The 18,234-nt window shown below is 52.8% G+C and overlaps 2 protein-coding genes across 6 annotated transcripts in view; both read left to right on the top strand.

The window, feature by feature from the left end:
• DUS2 (dihydrouridine synthase 2) overlaps window positions 1-12,966 on the top strand; it is a 34,346-nt gene extending 21,380 nt beyond the window's left edge. For both annotated transcript variants that reach the window (XM_054579295.1, XM_054579296.1), the window contains exons 8-16: window positions 1,335-1,400; window positions 1,580-1,650; window positions 3,532-3,618; window positions 5,089-5,257; window positions 7,383-7,504; window positions 8,794-8,943; window positions 10,071-10,158; window positions 11,253-11,326; window positions 11,563-12,966. In XM_054579295.1, the coding sequence (XP_054435270.1) occupies window positions 1,335-1,400; window positions 1,580-1,650; window positions 3,532-3,618; window positions 5,089-5,257; window positions 7,383-7,504; window positions 8,794-8,943; window positions 10,071-10,158; window positions 11,253-11,326; window positions 11,563-11,800 (1,065 nt within the window). In that variant the 3' untranslated portion in view covers window positions 11,801-12,966. The remainder of the gene's footprint in view (window positions 1-1,334; window positions 1,401-1,579; window positions 1,651-3,531; window positions 3,619-5,088; window positions 5,258-7,382; window positions 7,505-8,793; window positions 8,944-10,070; window positions 10,159-11,252; window positions 11,327-11,562) is intronic.
• Window positions 12,967-16,838: 3,872 nt separating this feature from the next.
• The window catches only part of NFATC3 (nuclear factor of activated T cells 3), a 101,892-nt gene continuing 100,496 nt past the window's right edge, over window positions 16,839-18,234 (top strand). For all 4 annotated transcript variants that reach the window (XM_054579290.1, XM_054579292.1, XM_054579291.1 and 1 more), the window contains exon 1: window positions 16,839-17,232. In XM_054579290.1, coding sequence (XP_054435265.1) covers window positions 17,130-17,232 — 103 coding nt within the window. In that variant the 5' untranslated portion in view covers window positions 16,839-17,129. The remainder of the gene's footprint in view (window positions 17,233-18,234) is intronic.

The following is an 18,234-nucleotide window of genomic DNA, read 5'->3' as shown; positions in this document are numbered from 1 at the left end:
GGATCAAAGCAGCCAAGTTACTTAAATCACTAAACATCAGAGGATCCTAAGTCAGCACTTGCAAAGGAACCTTCCAGAGACAGTGCTGTTAGCCTGAGGGAAAGGACTGGAGTGAGAACTTTTGTTGTGCCTCTCAATGGATCTGGCAGGCAGTCCCCCCTTAAAGGGTAGGTGTTCCTTTAAGGTCTGCCAGAGGGACCCTAAGGCCGTAGGCCCAGTCTGCCTTGCTGGCAGTTGTGCCTGGGCCAGCAGGCCTTGTCTCGCCCATTCTCTCCCCTCCTGCCTGTAGCCAGCCTCTTAGTCTGATGTCTTCTGAGGGACCTGCCTCATTTTGTCCCTGCCCGAAAGGTTTTCCACTGCCGTAAGCCTGGCTCTCTGCTGCCCTCACCTGTCTAGAACCTAGACTGGTAGCAGCTGCCTTCATGTCCCCTCTGCTCTGCCTGACAGCGACCCAGTTCTTGAAAGAGGGCTCTTGGGACCACCTTCCATCCAGCTTGCCAGGCCTGAAATTTTTGACGAGGGAACAAGATAGCAGTGCCACGGACATGCAGCGTCATCTGCGTCTCTCTTAATCTCTGACTCTTAAGAGTCTGGTCTTGCTACCTCCTTGACACTTTCCTATATGACTTTCTTGATCTTTCTTTGAAGTTCTTCACAATTACTATGCAAAGTAAACACTTTTTTAATATGTTGACTATGTTGTCTTTTCCTTTGCCAGTTTCATTCCTGTATATCTGACTCCCCTAAAAGAGGGGTACGTGAGGACAGGGCCCAAGACCTGTAAAGCCTTCCTGCTCCCTCACTCTGCAGATCCTGGAACAGCACTAAGGGAGCATTGCCTTCAAGCAGGAAAGAAGCTGTGAGCCATGTGTTCTCAACCAGGGCTAGGCCTTAGGATCATATTGAGGAGGGAGTGTGTTGGGCAGAGCCTTTAAAAACGCATATTCCTAAGCCCTGCTCCTAGAGACCCATTTAGGAAATATGAGGTGGGATCTAAGATTCTGAATTTCTTAAGCTCTCAGATGTTTGCCCTGGCAAAGGATCACAGTGTTTTACACAGGCATGCATGCAGATCCATCACTCATTCGTTCATTTACCAAATATATGTACACCATTGTGTGCCAGGCAAGGGGCTGACATAGAAAAAAGATGGACTCCTTCCTTCATGGAGCTTATGTGTATATGCGTGCAATGGATATGCATGTGGACACATACATGGACACAGACATGTCCATGCCACTGGGACACAGGTCTGTAGCTGAAGTAATTAGTACAGGCCGTTGTGGTTGTTTGTTCCAGAAGAGACAGGTACTCTTTTGTTCTCCTCTCTGCAGATCCTCAGTACTCTTGTTAAAGGGACACGCAGACCTGTGACCTGCAAGATTCGCATCCTACCGTCGGTAAGGATGGTGTGTTATATTTGAAGGGCACTTTTCTTTGGGGATGTTTATTTGGGGTGTCAGTAATTTTTGAGGTGTTGAATTAGGTTTGGAGGAGGAGGTAGAGCTGAGCCCCTTTAGGAGCTGACAGCTGCTCCCACTTGACTTCAGTAACCACCCTGTGCGGGTCTCTTCCCCAGCTGGAAGATACCCTGAGCCTTGTGAAGCGGATAGAGAGCACTGGCATTGCTGCCATCACAGTTCATGGGAGGTGAGTGGTTGCTTTTCTAGTGACTGACTTGCAGAGAGGTCCTCTGCCATCTTAATGATCCTTCATCAGACCTCAAGGGACAACTAAGTTCTCTTCTACTTATACCCCTTACCTCTGCCTAGCTCTTTGACATCCTGGGGGTGGCCAAACACTTATGAGCTTGCATTTTTCTTTGTTTCATTCACTGAGCACCTGCTGGTGAAACAAAGTTGTCAAGGATGGTTAGAGCTGGCACTGAGCTTTAGAGACAGACCGAGGAGGAAGGAGAAATGCCCCTAACCTCAGGATGTGTAAATGGTAGCGATGGAATGATTTGCTCAAAATTGCATCATGGAGCCAGGAAGTGGTGGAATTAGAACTCTGACTCTGAATCTCATTTTCTTTCCACTACGTTGAGCAATAGCTTCTGCCCTGAATGACTCCAGGCAGATTGCTGTTCTTCTACAGGCACTGCCTCTTTTGTCTGCCCCTGTTGGGTTGCCAGCTGACACAATGACTGCTTTAAACAGTCCCTGTATCTGTAGCTTATGTGTGCTCTGCTGAGAGCTGAGGTGTTGCCGCTGAAGGCTACTCTGGGTTTCAGTCAAACCTGCTCCCTGTGTCCAGGCTGTGCTTTTGTACAGAATCCTAGGTGAGTAGACTTTGGCCAGAGAGTAGAACTCTCTTCTCTAAGGGATGTTCCTTTTGGGTTTGGAGGTCTTGTAGGAACAGTACATTTTTGGCTGGTTGTGTCTATTACAGCATTTTCAGAAAAGGGAGCCCAGAAGTCCAACATATAAAAGAGAAAAGCATAGCTGTATGGATGGGAGCCAGTAGGGGGAGGTGAAAGGCCACACCCGTTATAAACCCCGAGGCCACAGGCTCTGGGCTCAGACTGCCTGGTTTCAGATCCCGGCTCTGTTGCTTGTTGGCTCTGGAACCTTGAACAAAGCATATAACCTCTCTGTGCACCACATTCCTCATTTGGAAATTAAGATAAGTTCTGCTTTATAAGGATCCTTTCTGCCAGTAGTTGGAAACACTAGGAAGACAGATTTCAGAGAGTTTAAGGAGTGACTCTGGCCATCAAAGTTGTTGAGGGTGGCTAGAGCTGGCTGCTGGGGGTGTGTGGAGGAGAAGGTGGAGACTGGGTTGAGTGGTACTACTAAGGCCCTACAGCCCTCGACCTTTTTGTTGAGGAGTGTGGCAGAGAGGTCACACTCAAACAAGACCTGGGTAAGGGCTATCTGGTCAACCACCTCTCTTGCTTGTTCCTAAGCACAGCTCAGGTCAGGGCTCACCTCAGCATCCCTAAGACTCAGTCTCATCCATAAGAACTTACAGTTGACCTTGGAGGGAGGGTATATAGGTTGTGGTGCTGCCTCCCCTGGGGCTCCTTGTGACAGCCATGGTCTGTGGCCTGCCCTGGCTGCTGAGTCTACGCTGTGCCAGGTTCCTGTCCCCAGGATCAGCTGCCCATCTTGGCCTCAGCATAGGCAGCTGTGTGGGAGTGGCCAGTCTGAGGGGCAGCAGCTGTTCGGAGTCCCGTGGGGAGGGCAGGACCAGGACAGTAGGGGTAGCAGTCTTATGGCACTGTTCTTCATCTCTGGCAGAGGTGAGAGGAAGTCAGGGAGCGGTGGCATGACCTTGGGAATCATCCACCCACATCAGCCCTCCGCAGCCATGTCTCATCTGTAGGCCTCCAAGAGCTGAACTTGCCTTGTCAGCAGAGGTCATGGGGAGCCACACACTGCAGCCTAGACCCCTGTCTTTGATGGCCACATGACCTTCCTGAGGTTCAGTAGGGAGGACAGTAGGATTCGGTTAACATAACCCTGTGTAAACTGTGACAAGGCCTTTGGCACTCTGCTCTCAGCCCCGTCTTTTTTGTTTATCTCCAAGGAAGCGGGAGGAACGACCTCAACACCCTGTCAGCTGTGAAACCATCAAAGCCATTGCTGAAACCCTCTCCATTCCTGTCATAGCCAAGTAAGCCTCCCTTCCTCATCATTTACTTCATGCCTCCCCTCGCTCAGAGGGGGTTTAAGCTGGCATATAAAAGTGGAATGAGACACGATTAAAAATTGACCTTAAGGGAAAAAAGAAAGGCTGGGATGAAAAATGAAGTTGGTAACGAGGCAGACACAAGTGCCTGTCATGTTCTTTGGCGTCTGGTGAGGGGCTGAGGTAGGTGGGCAGGGGCCCAGGGCACTCTGATGGATGGGATGAGGATAGGAGTGTTCAGGAGACAGGGAGAGCAAGAACGTGGCTGCTGAAACAGGCCCAGGGGAAGGTGAGGTCACACTAGAGTTAGGTGTGCAGGGTGTAGGGTGAGGAGGCCCAAGCCAGAACATGTAGAGCAAAATTGGTTTACAGTTGTAAGTACATGAAACAGTTTATTCTTGTATTATTTTCCATATGAATAACTATAAACCTATTTTTGCCTACACATGTGTGGCTCAGGATTCATAAGGCCAGTCCCATTCCAAAGCCCAGACAAGCATTCTGTGCACCTATGGCGCCTGAAACCTAGACTGGCAGGTGTGAGTTACCAATTAGCAGCCCAGAAGCTCAGTAGCCAGACAATGTCCAGTTGCTCCTGGGGAGCTGGCCTGTGTAGGCCAGTGGGGAGTCCAGGTCAGCAGACCTCAGGATGGCACCGAACCTGATGGCAGGATGGGAACGTGGAAGTTCCAAAGCCCTGAGGTCCTGACAAAAGGCACACTTGACTGGTGGGAGGGAGGGAGGGAGCTGAGGGTGGGGTTGGCCACCAAGCCCAGCCTTCCCCAGGCCAAGGAGTTTTAGGGGTGGTCTGGAGAGGGCAGGGCTACTCAAACCACTGGACCCTCTTACTGCTGCTCCCACCTGAGTGTGTGTATGCGAACCCCTCCCCCACCCCCAGGGCTGCCTTTGGACTGAAGCTGCCGTCTGGCTCCTAATGGAACAGATGAAGACAGAGCAGTTTACAAGGGGGCCCTTGGGGCTGCATGGCGGCAGGAAGGGAAATTGCAACCAAACTGGGCCTCCTTCCTTCCTCTCATAATCACCACCGCATCTGCTCCCTCTCTAGGGTTTTGACCCAGCCCTTAGTGGGTATATAGGCGCCCCAGCCTGGCGTGGGGCTGGGGTTTCCTATAATCCCAATATCCATTCACAGACCCATGTCTTCAGATGTGGGCTGGCTTTAGCCACTGTTTAGGATGAAGTGGAAGGAAGGTAAAAATCTCAGGGATATCTATTAAGTGCCAGACATGGTTTTGGCTGCTTTCCTGTATTATCTCACTTGTTGCTCCTGACCCCACAGTGGGGTGTGTGTGAGAATCTCCAAGCTCCAGAAGTGCTTCCAGCTGAAGGATTTAGGCACAGCCATATAGTTAATGGGAAGCAGACCGGGGAGTTGCCTCGTTCTGAAGTGCTGGGACAAGGATGGGGACACCCCTTATCTCCGTTGCCTTTCAGTGGAGGATCTCACGACCATATCAAAGATTTTTCGGACATCGAGGATTTTCGACAAGCTACGGCAGCTTCTTCAGTGATGGTGGCCCGTGCTGCCATGTGGAACCCATCCATCTTCCTCCAGGAGGGTCTGCGGCCCCTGGAGGAGGTCATGCAGAAGTACATCCGATACGTACGTCTCTGCACTTTTTTGAAATAAGCATTTCTCCTGTTTGCCACATTCCTGCAGAAAGTGCTTTGGGTGAGCCCCCAGCCACCAGCTACCAGCAGCCTTCATTGGCCCTCTCCTTTTCAGTTCTGGTCACGCAGCGTTGGGTCTCCCAGGCCACAATATGAAGAAAGGGGGCTGAGGAGGCATGCCGCTCATCACCTCCTTCTAAAGCTTCTAAGATGTGGGGTCATAGCAAGGACCCCTGGGACCAGGATGCTTTGGGGACCCCAAACACATAATCTCTCTCTCTTTTTCAACTGCCACACATACACATACATGTAAACGACAGTGGGGTCTGTGACACTGAAGACACCCATGGCAATGTGTTGGTGCGAGAGTAGCCACAGCTGGGAGGAGCCATTGTAGCTGCTGTTGTTGAGGATAATCTCTGGAGATTATCTCCCTAGAGACTTCTCTTCTTGTCATCAGCCAGAATCACTAAAAACTCTTTTCATGCTAATTCTTAGAATGCTTTAACCCCTAACTTAGGGAATAGCTGACTGTTAACTCTCTCCTTAAGGAATAGCTTTTTCTTCTCACTGGAAGCTTGATTGTAGTGCCAGGAGCATTTCCCTGTAAAGGACTTTTTTTTTTTGACAAGTTCACCTGCTCTGTCCCTTTGGCACAACCCCAGAAGCTTATGGGACTTTGTGGCCAGCTGTGCATGTCTGCAGGTAGAGATAGTGAATGGTCCTCAGATTCTTCAGAGTTGGGATTGAGCCCTCGTTTAGAGCAGCCTTCTGCCCTCCTCTTCAATCCTGGGGTTCGGGGGTACACCCTCCTGGTAGGGTCAGGAGCATCTCAGATCCTCAGACTGCCTATGTCTTCTTCAAGCCATGGCCATGCCTGGGCAATGGCAGCTGTGGAAGCTGGGGATGGTAGAAGGCCCTGAGGTCCATGTCCAGAGCTGGGCAACTTCTGTCCCAGAGCCCCCCTTGCTTGGTGCTGCAGATGTCATCCTCTTGGATCTGGGTGCCCTGTTGGGCAGGTTGGGGGCCACCAGGCTCTCCAGTGGCCTGGGTCAGCCAGAGGCAAAGGGGGCTTGCTTCAGCCCAGGACAGCTGTATATCTCTTCTGGTGAGCTGGCAAGCCTGGGGCAGAGAAGACATGTTCAGTTATGCTGAGCTTGCTCACTGGGTGAAAGGTGCTGCTATCATTCCTGCTCAGCCTGAGCCTGGCAGATCCTCAAGTTTGTTGTCCTGGAGAAAGGGAGCGGCTTTCAAGCATAGGCAGGGCTGTTTTGGGCCCAGCCAGCTGTTTTCTGTCCCAAATAAGCTGAATCAAAGCCTTACTGCTGGCTGGGCTTACCTACATATCCCTGCTTTTTCCTGAGCGTGCTATGGCACCTACCCAGACACCGAAGATGTAGGCCTAGTGTTGATATTAGAAAAGCGCAGGGGGCAAGGGTTAGAAGGGGTTCTGGAGGGCTGGGGCACCCTCCATGCATACTCCTTGGCCTGCTCCAGCCAGGCGGGTTTCTACTGGTACCCTGGGCGGTCAGTTGTCTTGTCCCTGATCCTATACTTACCAGTTTGTGAAGTAATGGTAACAACTGCACCTCATGCCTCAGTGTAGTGACAAGTAACACATGTGAACGTGATCAGTGGATAGTGCTGTATACTTTACCCATGTAGGAGAAATTGGAGACAGGCCATTTCAGATGTGGGAAGGAAAGGTACCTATATGGTTATAAGGAATAGAAGAATCTCCCCTTGTCCTGGGACTGGTCCTGGCAGACAAGAATTTGTCTTGTCCTCCTCCCTGCCCTAGAAGATGCTTGACACAGGTCCTCTGTGGTTAACTATGGTGGCTGATGCAGGAGGGGCTCCCTGCACATCTGGATCTCAGGCAGGATGTCTAGTCGGGTGTGCTCCTGATTATGGGCTTTGGATGTGACCCTTTAGCTCTGTACCACTAACTGAAGGATAGATGGCCAGGATGGAGACTGCTCTTATGGGATCCCACTGCCTTGGCTGCAAGCGCACCTCTGGTGCCCCCTGGGACCCCTTTTCCCTGCATCAGAGGAAAGCTCAGGCCTCAGAGCCTGCCTCGGCAGCAGGCGGGCTCATGTCGGTTCTTCTTCCAGGCTGTGCAGTATGACAATCACTACACCAATACCAAGTACTGCTTGTGTCAGATGCTACGAGAACAGCTGGAGTCGCCCCAGGGAAAGTTGCTCCATGCTGCCCAGTCTTCCCGGGAAATTTGGTGAGAGGGGCAATGGGCTGTCCATCTGTCCTAGCAGACATTGCCCAGTTTTGACTCTGAGCCCTAAGCTGACTCTACCAGAGGACCTGGGACACAGCTTCTGGAGATGGATGTGCAGTAGTGGGGTCATGCAACAGCTTTGCCTGACAGAAGGGGATACTTTCAAAGCTTTGGAACTTTCTCTCTCTGGACTGATCTCAGCAGCAATGTCTCGGGAACTGAGGCACTAGTAGGATAGAGGAATGCAAGGCCTGGGCTTGGGAATTCCTGGGGAGGAAGGGGATTTCCCAGTAACAGGTCTATCACATACTGTGCCACCAAGACCCAATTGTCAGGAGAGTTGGGGTTGCGGAATGGAGTCCCTGGCATGAGCCTGTACCCGTACCCCATCACTCTGCAGTCTGAGAGGCCACCCCTTGCTCCTCTACTCAGGTGGTTCACATTTGGGACCCCTCACAGCCTGATCCAGTGCCTGCTCCCTATTTACTCTTTTTTCCCCACTTCCACACCTGTGTTCGTACTGGATCTTCTGCCCGAATGGTCTGTCCCCATCATGTTGGTTGTCTATATCTTCCCTCCTCCAAAGAAGCCTTTATGATTCTCTCTCACCCCCAGTCACCATCTTTGTGAGTGTCCCCCCGCCCTCAAAATGCTCCCTAGGACAGGAAAGCCCTGCCCAAACCCTCCTCATCCTGGGCTTGTGGTGTTGGTTCTGTCCCTATGCCACCTAGCTTAACCAGCTTGACCCAGGTGTCTTGTGAGCTCAAGAGTATCATTTTCAAGAGTGTAACTCTGTAGCTCTGGATGGTACCTCAGTTTAGGTGAGGCCTAACTGTGGCCGGGACAGGAAGTGGGGAACCACTCAGTGGTCAGTCCTCCATCTCTTCCTCCTGTGGGCCCACATGAGGACGAGGCTATGCATACCTCCCGTATGTGATCAGTGTAGGTCAGCTTACTCACTGCTGGCTCGGGACAGCCACCCGTATGCTTTTCCTTGGAAGAGAGGCTGGGCTCAGGTGGCGGAAGTGACCTTTAGAACGTTTTCCACCCAGCCCTGCCTGCCCTCCAGTGTCCACCCTCAGGGGCCCACGTTCACTGTCCATCTGCCAGTCCAGACTGATCCCAAGGTTGAGTAGAAGGTGCCTTCTTGATGGCCAGGTCCTAGAGGTGTTGTTTTGGTGTGTGTATGAAGGATTATTTCTCAGTGGTGGGGCCCTAGGCTCCTGCAGTAGTTGCCTCATCGCTGGCTCCACTAAGGGGCTTGTTCCACTCCACTTGTCTTTCCACAGTGAGGCTTTTGGCCTTGGTACCTTCTATGAGGAGACCACCCGAGAACTGGACACGCGGCGGGCTGAGCTCTTGGCCAGGACCCCAGAGGAGGAGAAGGAGCCAGCTGAAGACACCTCTGGTGTCATTAAGATGGCCGTCAAGTTTGACCGGTAGGTCTCCAGCTGCCTCAGCTTGGGCCAGGGCCAGTGCCCTAGGACTGACCGGGCTGACAAGCTGTCTGCTGTACTTGGTTAAGGACAAGCTTGGGGACCACAGGTCTCCTTGGTTTGGACACTTCTCAGTTTTCCACAACCCAAACAAGGCCCTTTGGAGAAGATAATTCCTGGAGGCCCAGGCAGCGCTGTGAGGGTTGTGCATGTTGTCCCAGGGGGGACCGAACTCCACCTTTTCCTGACCCACCCCCTCCCACAACTTGGGTGAGAGGACTTATCTCCTCTGACCCTGAAAGTCTGTACTTTTCCCCTAGCCCTGAGGAACTAGGTGCCTGCAAGGAGCTCCCCACTGGCAACATGACCCTAGCCCTTATCTGGCTGTGCAGTTCCTGTCCATACCTACTGCCCCTCACAGGCCCCGTGGTGTCCCCACTGGGCAGGAATACTTCAGGCCAATTATTGCCTTGGGCTGTGGCTGAGCTTTGATTGGGTCCCTCGTCTCTGTCCTCTGCAATCTGGGATCTAAGCCTGTCTCAGGTCCCCAAGCCCAGACCAGGAGCCAGTCTTGTCTGGCAAGGGCTTGGGAGAAGGGGCGTAGGATCGGCTCTTGGGTAGTCACATGCAGGGAGAGCTCCTGGTAGGAAGTTGGAACATGGTGCAGACTGACTCTGAAACCAGAGTCCACTGTGTCTAACCAGCAGGGGATCATCTTGACACTTAGCAGACATAATTGGGGTGGGTACTAAGCTAGATGCCTGAGCCCTTGGTATAGCTACCTGTGTTCTCCACCCCCATCCACTTTCTCTGGATCTTGTCTTGAGGGGTAAACTGGACCTTCCTTCTTGGCTGTCGGGGGCTATTTTCCAGGCTGGAGCTCAGAGTGCTGGGAGTTCACTTCCCACCCCAGTTCCCCAAGCATACTGAAGCCCATCTTCCCTTTAGGCAGAAGTGGCCCCAAGTTGCTGGTGGGACAGAAGTGGGACATCAGGAAGTAGGTACAGGAGTCTTAAGGCAGCAGCTTGATGTTTCAGTTTCTGCATCTCCTACCAGGAACTGAGTGGGGCCTGTGCTGAGAAATGGAGTGATGATGGGCGGGCCCTGACTCCTCCCCCTCCTTTCTCCAGGAGAGCATACTCTCCCCAGATCACCCCCAAGATGTGCCTGTTGGAATGGTGCCGGAGGGAGAAGTTGGCACAACCTGTATATGAAACGGTGAGTTCCTGGCTGTGGCCCGCCCTGCTTCCAGCCCCGCAACATTCCCACAGCTGGTGCCACCACCTCCCACACACCTGCAGTTTGTTCCCTGGGCTGCAGAGTGCTTGGCCGCAGCCTGGCTTTGCCCTCTGTAGGCACACAGTGGTTACTGATGGTTGAGCCAGTTGCTGATAAAGCCTTCCTTTTGACAGCAGGCCTGTTGTTAATTATGGCCACTTTTCATAAAACTGAACTAGAGACCCAAGTAAGGGGCTGCTTGGGACCAGTGGTGTTCCTTAGGGAGGGGTGATGTCTCTGGGGAGGGCCAACTGACTTAGGAAGGATGCTCAAACCTGAAAGTTAGACATGTTTTTGGACCATGCCTCAGCTAATGAGGCATAGAATTGGGCCCCAGACATGCGGCCCCTCAGTCAAAACAGACAGTATTGCTTCATGTCCTTTGGTCCTATAGCCATGTCTTGTTTAGGTGGCTCTGTCTCTGGACTTCTGACCTCCAAGCTTGTACCTTCTGGTCCTTGTGTGCCCCTCTGCCAGAATGACATTTCTGAAGTGAACCTGAACTCTTATTTCCCTTGCTCAAGTCCTCATCAGCTCAGAGCATGAGACACCCCCCTCCCCCCATGCCTTTCTGCTTCAGGTCTCATCCACTCAGCCCTCTATCCTGCCACATCACCTGGTCTCTCTGCCAGATGGATCTTCTTTGCCCCAGTTCTTGTCCCCTCTCACCCCTTTGCCATCTGGCGAACTCCTTATTCTGGGGACATGGCCCATCCAGATGTTAGTAGGAGAAGACTCCATAGTCACTCACAGCTAAGGGCTCTAATGTCCCTTTGCTTAGGTCCATGACAGAACTCCTGACATGCTGCAGTGTCCTTGTCGGTTTGTGTATCCACCTTTCTTTCCTGCAAGATGCACCAGACACTTCTGCTGGGGTGGGGGAGGAAGATGTGGAACAAGTGGCTTTCATTTGACTTAGATGGGAAGGACTTCCTCTTCTCTGCCTTCAACCTGACCCCAGGAGGTGGGCCTCCAGGTTCAGTCTTCTTTCCCTCATGCAGCCATTCCTATTTCCTTCTCTGTCTGTGTACCAGGTTCAACGCCCCCTGGATCGGCTCTTCCGTTCTGTTGTCACTGTTGCTGAGCAAAAGTACCAGTCTACCTTGTGGTGAGTTTCCTCATCCAGGGGCATGAGGCTCGGGGTGGAGGGCCTGATCCCAAACATTGGCCTGGGAGGGTTGGGAGGATGGTGTCCCTGGGTGGTGGCATCCCTGGGTGATGACCCCTTCCTTAGTTTTGTCAGAATCTGTGACGAGGGTATTGAGAGTCAGGCCTCCCAGCCTCTAGTCCTGCCACCATTGTGCCTGCCTACCTGCCTTATTGCCCCATGCCTCATCTGCCCAGGGACAAGTCCAAGAAACTGGCGGAGCAGGCTGCAGCCATCGTCTGTCTACGGAGCCAGGGCCTCCCTGAGGGTCGGCTGGGTGAGGAGAGTTCCTCCTTGCACAAGCGTAAGCGGGAGATACCTGACCAAGACCCTGGGGGCCCCAGAGCTCAAGAGCCAGCACTGCCTGGGGATCTGTGCAAGAAGCCCTTTGTAACCTTGGGAAGTAGTAAAGACAACCCTCTGGAAGGCTGGTGACCACTGTCTACCTTGGTTACCATCCCCCCACTGTGGGCCTGGCCCTAAGGTAACTGTGGGTACAGAACATAAACCAGATGATATTGGACAGTTTGCTGCCCCTGCCTGACAGGTGTTCAGAGGTTCTGGCCTGGCCCATCAGCCTGGAGCATGGGCCAAAGGGAGCCCAGAGTGCCTACCTCTCATGGTCAGTCTGAGTAGCAGGGCCAAGTTTCCAATGACCTCAGTATTTTCTTTGAAAACAGGGGCTTTTTCAGTGGCACCTCCCTAACCTGACATTGGTACAGTGCAATAAAGACACCCTCTACTCTTACCCACGGCTGGCTGCTTCAGCCTTGGGCATCTTCACATACAGACTGATGGATGGATGGATGACCGGGCATGATTATTCTGCTCCCACCCTCTGTGAAGAGCTGGAGCTTCCTTAAATGCCTATTTCCTAACTATCCTTGCAAATCTGGGAGGAAGTGAGGGGCAGGATATCACCTTAAGTGCTCAGTGGACTTGAGCTGAGCCAGGAAGACCGAAGAAGCCCATTCTACTGATGACAAACCTGAGGCAATGGCCATCGGTTGGCTTTCTCGATGAGAGACGACGATATGGAACCTGCGGGAACAATTAGGGTATCTGGACCTACTCAGGCAAGTTGGGAGCGCTGGGTGTGAGCCCAGCTATCTGGAGCTCACACCTACAAAGTGCCTGCTCTGGGCAGAAGACTTTGGAGACTGCTGATGACAACAATTTGGGGCCCTTGCGATTGCCTGCCCACGCCACCTCCCCACCCCCACCATCCGGTTTGAGCCGGAAGTGGCAGATTCTCTTTAATTTCCTCCTGGCAGTGAGAAGCAAACAAACGGCTACCACAACTCAACTTGTGGGGCCACCCCCGCTTACTGGGAGGGGCATTCTGACCAAAGGTCCCTGCCCAGAGCTGCTCCTTCTTCCTCAGCTGTAAACATGTTGCTTCTCCCCTTTCCCAAGCTCTGAGGGAAGAGGGGAATCCCCTCTGGGCCAAGACTATGCTCCTCCCATCTCCCCAAGGTCAGGCCCCTGCACCAGCCAGCAGCCCCGGCCGTTCCAGCCTGACTCAAGGGTTGTGCTGGTGAGGGCTCTGTCTCAGTCCCGAACCACTACGTTGCTCTTCTGTGTGCAGATAAGGATACCGTGCTACCAGTGGCCTTCCAGAGTCCATGGTTATCTGACCGTTGGCAAGCTACTTCTAGTCCTCTCGGGGGCTAGGGGCCCTCCTCTGAGAGTGGGGTCAGCTCTCCTCTGCCTGCTTGAGGCTGGCTGGAGGATAAATAGGCCAGTCCTGTGATAGGGCACTCATGTGGTTAATGGGGTCACTCCATGCTGAGCCTGCCCTAACTGCCCAGACCAGTGCTCCCAGAAAAGGGACCCCACCCGGGAACGCGGCTGAGGCTTTTTCTGGTCTCAGCCATCAAGCTTTGGGTACAATTTATTTCCAATTTTTCTTACAAAAAACTGTTTTAGTCAAAAATGCCCTCTTTGCTACCCGGATTGGGACAGGGCAGATAACGAAGCCCCTGTGGATGCCCCCCAGGCATCCTGAGCCAGTCAGAGCTTATAGGAGGACCCTTATGGGTTAGGTACCCAGTTTTAAGATCTTCCCCAGGGGGTTGGGCTTTGTCCTCCAGTCTTTTTGTCCACTATTGTGATTTCCTGGGGAAACCCCTTCTGGCAGTGTCAGATTCCTTTTTAGACTATGTAGGAGGAGAGGCAGGGGTAGAGGTGAGTTGTTCAGATAGAGGGTGAAGTGTGGGGACTTAGAGGACCCAGGAGAAGTATTGAGGAGAGGGTCATTTACAGGGGAGCAGGTAGGTAGGGGCTAGTATGTGTTCCATGCGTAAGGATGTCTGTTAAAGATCCTGGTTGACAACGTTGGCTCACAAATGGTTTCACTGTAGCGCACCTCAGTGATGCCCGCCCTGGTCTCAGTGACCTACTTGATACCTGGTACTGACTGGAGGGTCCAGTCAGGTCTGAAAGCTCCATCCTCTGTTCATCCTCATGCCAACCTTAAACTAAGGCCTCTTAGACACCCAAACCCAACTCTGGGCTGGTGGCCACAACACTTATCCATCCATTCCAACTGTCCTGATTGAGGACTTCCTCTTAACTCCTCACATTTTGAGGACAAAGGGTTTTGATATGAATATGAGAGGGAGGGAACCTCTTACCCCTGCAGTCCTGCATTCTTATTTCCTTCGAGGTGTCATTATTGCTCAGAACTCTTCCATGGCTCTCCACTGCCCTCTGGATCAAGTCCAAACTCCCTAACCTAACATTTGAGGACAAATGAAGTAGTCTGTGCTGACTCCAGCATCTAATTGTCTTGGATTGTAGACTGGAGCTGATCAAGGGCAGTCACTGTGACCCCTGTGGCCAGCCTTGTCATGGACGTGGGGAGAAGGCATAGAAGTATCAAGAGCTTGAGGGAAGGGGATGTATGGCATGGAGAGGAAGTCTAAACTCTGACTTTCCTCCAAGGCTCCTGTTTCTGCTAATGTGGAACAAAGCTGGTTGAACTGGGCTAAACTGTATCATCCCATGGTGCAGAGGCCATAAGGAGAGCCTTCAACAGTTGGGGCTCAGAGCCAGGCATGGGGCAGCTGATGAAATAGATGGCTTTCCCTAAATCTCAGGCCTGGCTGGCATTCACACAGGAGCAAGAGGGGGCATACAGAGACCTAAACAGCTGGCCCAGTCTAGGGTTTTATCTACTGCAGTGGTCCCCTGAGCTTCCTTGTTTCCCAGGGCTCTCAGAAGGTTGAAGGTGAGTCAGATGGCCTCCAGCCACCTAAGACAGCTTTGGAGCTGGCCTGAGGAAAGAGCTCATAGGAAAACTCCTGCCCCTAACTGAGGAAAAGGGGCAGAGAGTTTACATACGGGTGTGTGTGTGTGGTTGGTGGTGGGGTCCTGTCACAGCCTGTGGAGCTCCCAGTCATTGCTGTCTTTCTTACAAAAGTGGTGACATTTCTTCCTAAAGTTGGTACCCACCCCTGCCCCAGCCCTCATCACACCATGATAGGATTCTCAGTTTCCTCCAGACCAGAAACCTTCCCCAAGACCTGATGCCTTGTAAGTTTTCTCCAGGTACAGTGGTTGAGAACACAGCTGCATCACCCAGGTGAATTTGTGAATTTTTCAAGCCATCTATCCGCAGCTTCTGTGGTCCCTTCCTAGCAGTGGGGCTGACAGGCCCTGTCTTCCTCTTGCTTTTTCCCTGGCCTGGCTGGCTGAGTCCCTGATTCAGGTAGAGTCATGTCTGGAGGGCAGAGAGGCTAAAGTTCAGAGATACGTGTATGGAGGCAGAGGCAAACATCCTGAAATTACATTGTTTTATGGGGAGGGGAAGGTAAGTTGGACAACCTTTTGGGGTCTTTTACTATACTGGGGTCATGTTACATGTGGTACTAATTGGCAGGCCAATCATCTGCCTGGGGCAGAAGGCTGCAAAGTTAGTGTGGCTTTTGGCTTCTAAGTTCTACATTCAGTCCCTCAAGGTTGGGGATCCTTTGAAAGCAGGACAGTTTATTGGGAAGATGTTATACCCACTTCATGCCATTTGCTCCCTCTTCTTGACCACTATTATCCTCTGCTCCCAGTTCAATCCAGGGTGATTCATTCAGAATTCTGAACATGGAAGTACCCTGCTCTAAACCTTTCTGTGGCTCCCTACTGCCCTCAGGATAAAGTCCATATACCTTGCAATATGGCTTGCAGTCCCTTCATCTGGTCTAACCTTAGATTTCTCACTACAGTTACTTTTGATCTCCAAGTCCTTGGAAATCTGTTCTGTCTGGAACCACCTCTCTCATCTCTTGTCCAATTCATAATTAGCCCTGTGGAGGCTTTGTAGCCAGCGGGATTATGAACCTTCTCTGAGGACAGGGCACAGCCCTCATCTCTTCGCACAGTGATTATAGATTTGCTGGCCTCTCTCCCACCCCTGAAGGGAGACTAATTTATCTTTGCGTCCCCCACTGGGTTCCCTGCCACGCCCTTGTAGGGATGCTACGTCCTGTGGGGCCCGGAGCTAGGAGAGTCAGTCTCCTCCACCTCCGTCAGCTGCCCGTCCAACCTGCACCTTGGAACAGCTGTAAGTAAACAAGCCTGGCTCAGAGTCCCCGGGCACAGGCCCCAGGAGGAGGCAGTCGTGGGTAGTCTCAGGAGAAGACAGGCCTGCTGGGGAGGGGCCAGGAGTGAAAACGGTTCTTTAGACAGTGTCACTGCCTTACAGCCACTCGGTTTGGGCAACACGATCCCTCCCGCTTTCCTATGTACTGGGACGCAGAGGTCACGCCGGGCTTTCCAACTTCCAGCAGCTCCTCAGGTCGAGCCCCTCAGGCTTTGTCGAGGCTGCGAACGAGCCGCCCGTCCTCAAAGGAGCAGCTGCCAGGACGGCTCGTGGGGGCAGACAAAGGCGCAGCCAGCTAAGTGCGGTACCCGCCCCGCAGGGGTGGGTCTATGGAACTCGCAGCGCAGCCCAGGTCTCTGGCTCCGCCCCAATCTAGGTCTGGTCCCTGCCTTCTCCAGAACCCGCTAATTGGTTTGGGGTTGGGTATGAGGGTTTGAGTGGAGCTTGTGTAACCTTCAGGCGCCCTGATACCTTTCCCAAACCCAGTGAAGCAGAGTAATATGGTTTAGAACCCGGACGCTCAGGGCTCTGGTGCCCTTCCTCGACGTGAGCTATGGCCCAATAAGGGAAGGGATTTTTTCCGATTGGTCGGTGATGGGTTCCTAATTCCGATTATAGCTATCGACTTTACACCCGCGTGCGCGGGCCTGGTTTAGAAATTGAGAAGGGAATAGAAGCCAAACTACAACTCCCAAGAGGTAGAGGGCTCTCCAGCTTGCCGTGTTCACGTGACTTCCTTCTCCGGGAGACGGGGTCACGCGGTAGGCCCGTGAGAGGGCGGGGCCATCGGGTTCGCCGGTGGCGCCAGTGGCCTATGGGTGGCCCGGTCAGACGGGCGCGCGATAGGGGGCGGGGTCGGGCGCGCAGCACGGCGCGGGAGCGCGCCGGCGGTGGCGGCGGCGGTTGCGGAGTGGGGAACGTCGGCTGCGGCCCCTGTGGCGGCTTAGGCACAAGAGACAGGCAGCGGCGGCAGCTCCTGGTGCGGTTCGGCGCGCGGCCAGCTCTAGAGTTCGGAACGGAAAGGTCGGCGTCGCGGTCCCCGCCCGGAAAGTTTGTTCCGGAGCCGCTACCTCTTGGCCGGCTCGGCCCGGCATGAAGCGGCGCTGAGGAGCTGTCGCTGCTGTAGTCGCCGCCTGAGGAGAAACCGTAGTACCCTGGGCCACGCCGATGACTACTGCAAACTGTGGCGCCCACGACGAGCTCGACTTCAAACTCGTCTTCGGCGAGGACGGGGCGCCGGCACCGCCGCCCCCGGGCTCGCGGCCTGCAGGTGGGTGCCGGGCCGGGCGGGACCGAGGAGCGTCCGCTCCTCTTCTCGCTCACACGGGTTCGCCCTCTCCCTGGTCCTTCGGTCGTCCGGTGTCTGGTAACACCGTGTGTGCGTGCGTGTGGTGAGTGAAGAGCGGATTTAAATCGCTGAGGAGGCGTATGGGTTGCTGCGACGTGGAAGTGGCGGCGGGCTTGGCTGGAAGCAAAGTAGTGGGAAACTCGACTCCGGGATGCCTGTGGCCAGTGGACTCCGGGGTTTGGAGGCCGAGGGTCGGGGCCACTGCCCCAGACGGGGCGTCTGGTTGTCGCTTCTTTGCCAGCATGATGCGGAGAAAATGTCCCTGTGAAGTGTAAGCACATTTGGTTTTTCATTTATTCTTCGTCCTTTAAAATCTTTATTTGAAAGATGTACATTTTTGAAGTGTAGGAGGTCTAAAATTCGTGCACATGTTTGTTAAGTCTGCTTTGTTGGGAGAGAAACGCTGTCGTTTTCAGTTCCACTTGTGCAAGTTTATGGCCCACTTTTCGAAGTGTAACTTATAACGGGACTTTCTGAAAACTAGGTTTCTTGTCTTGAGCAGAGTGTTTCAGGAGATTAAAAAAGTGAGGTGATCTGTTCTAGAAAGTTCTGGAAATCAATTTTTAAGAAAAAGCTCACCTCGGAAGATGTTTTAAAGGAGATCGTGAATTGGGGAGGCTGGGCACAATAATACATGGAGGTCAGACCAATCAGGAAATAGAAACAGGATGACTGGGGACTTAGAGGTCTCCTGTGACCTGGTTTGAAATACTGTGGTTCATTAAGTTCACTTTCCCTATTACATATGTAGGCGAACTTCAAGAGGGAGATAGGTAAGACTAATCCCTAATTATTCTTTCAGGGTATTAGGTGAATTATTTCGAGTTCATATTGATGTTCAACAGACTGTTCTGTAGAGTTGCATTGAAAAACATCTGAACGTGAGGCATAAGGATTCTCTGGGCCGTATTTGTCTTAACAGTC

Source organism: Pteronotus mesoamericanus, unplaced genomic scaffold, assembly GCF_021234165.1.
Source record: "Pteronotus mesoamericanus isolate MK-2021 breed Mesoamerican mustached bat unplaced genomic scaffold, CSHL_Meso_final contig_52, whole genome shotgun sequence".
NCBI lineage: Eukaryota > Metazoa > Chordata > Mammalia > Chiroptera > Mormoopidae > Pteronotus > Pteronotus mesoamericanus.
The sequence above is the reverse complement of the archived record's forward strand: the minus strand, read 5'-3'. Positions and strand labels throughout refer to the sequence as shown.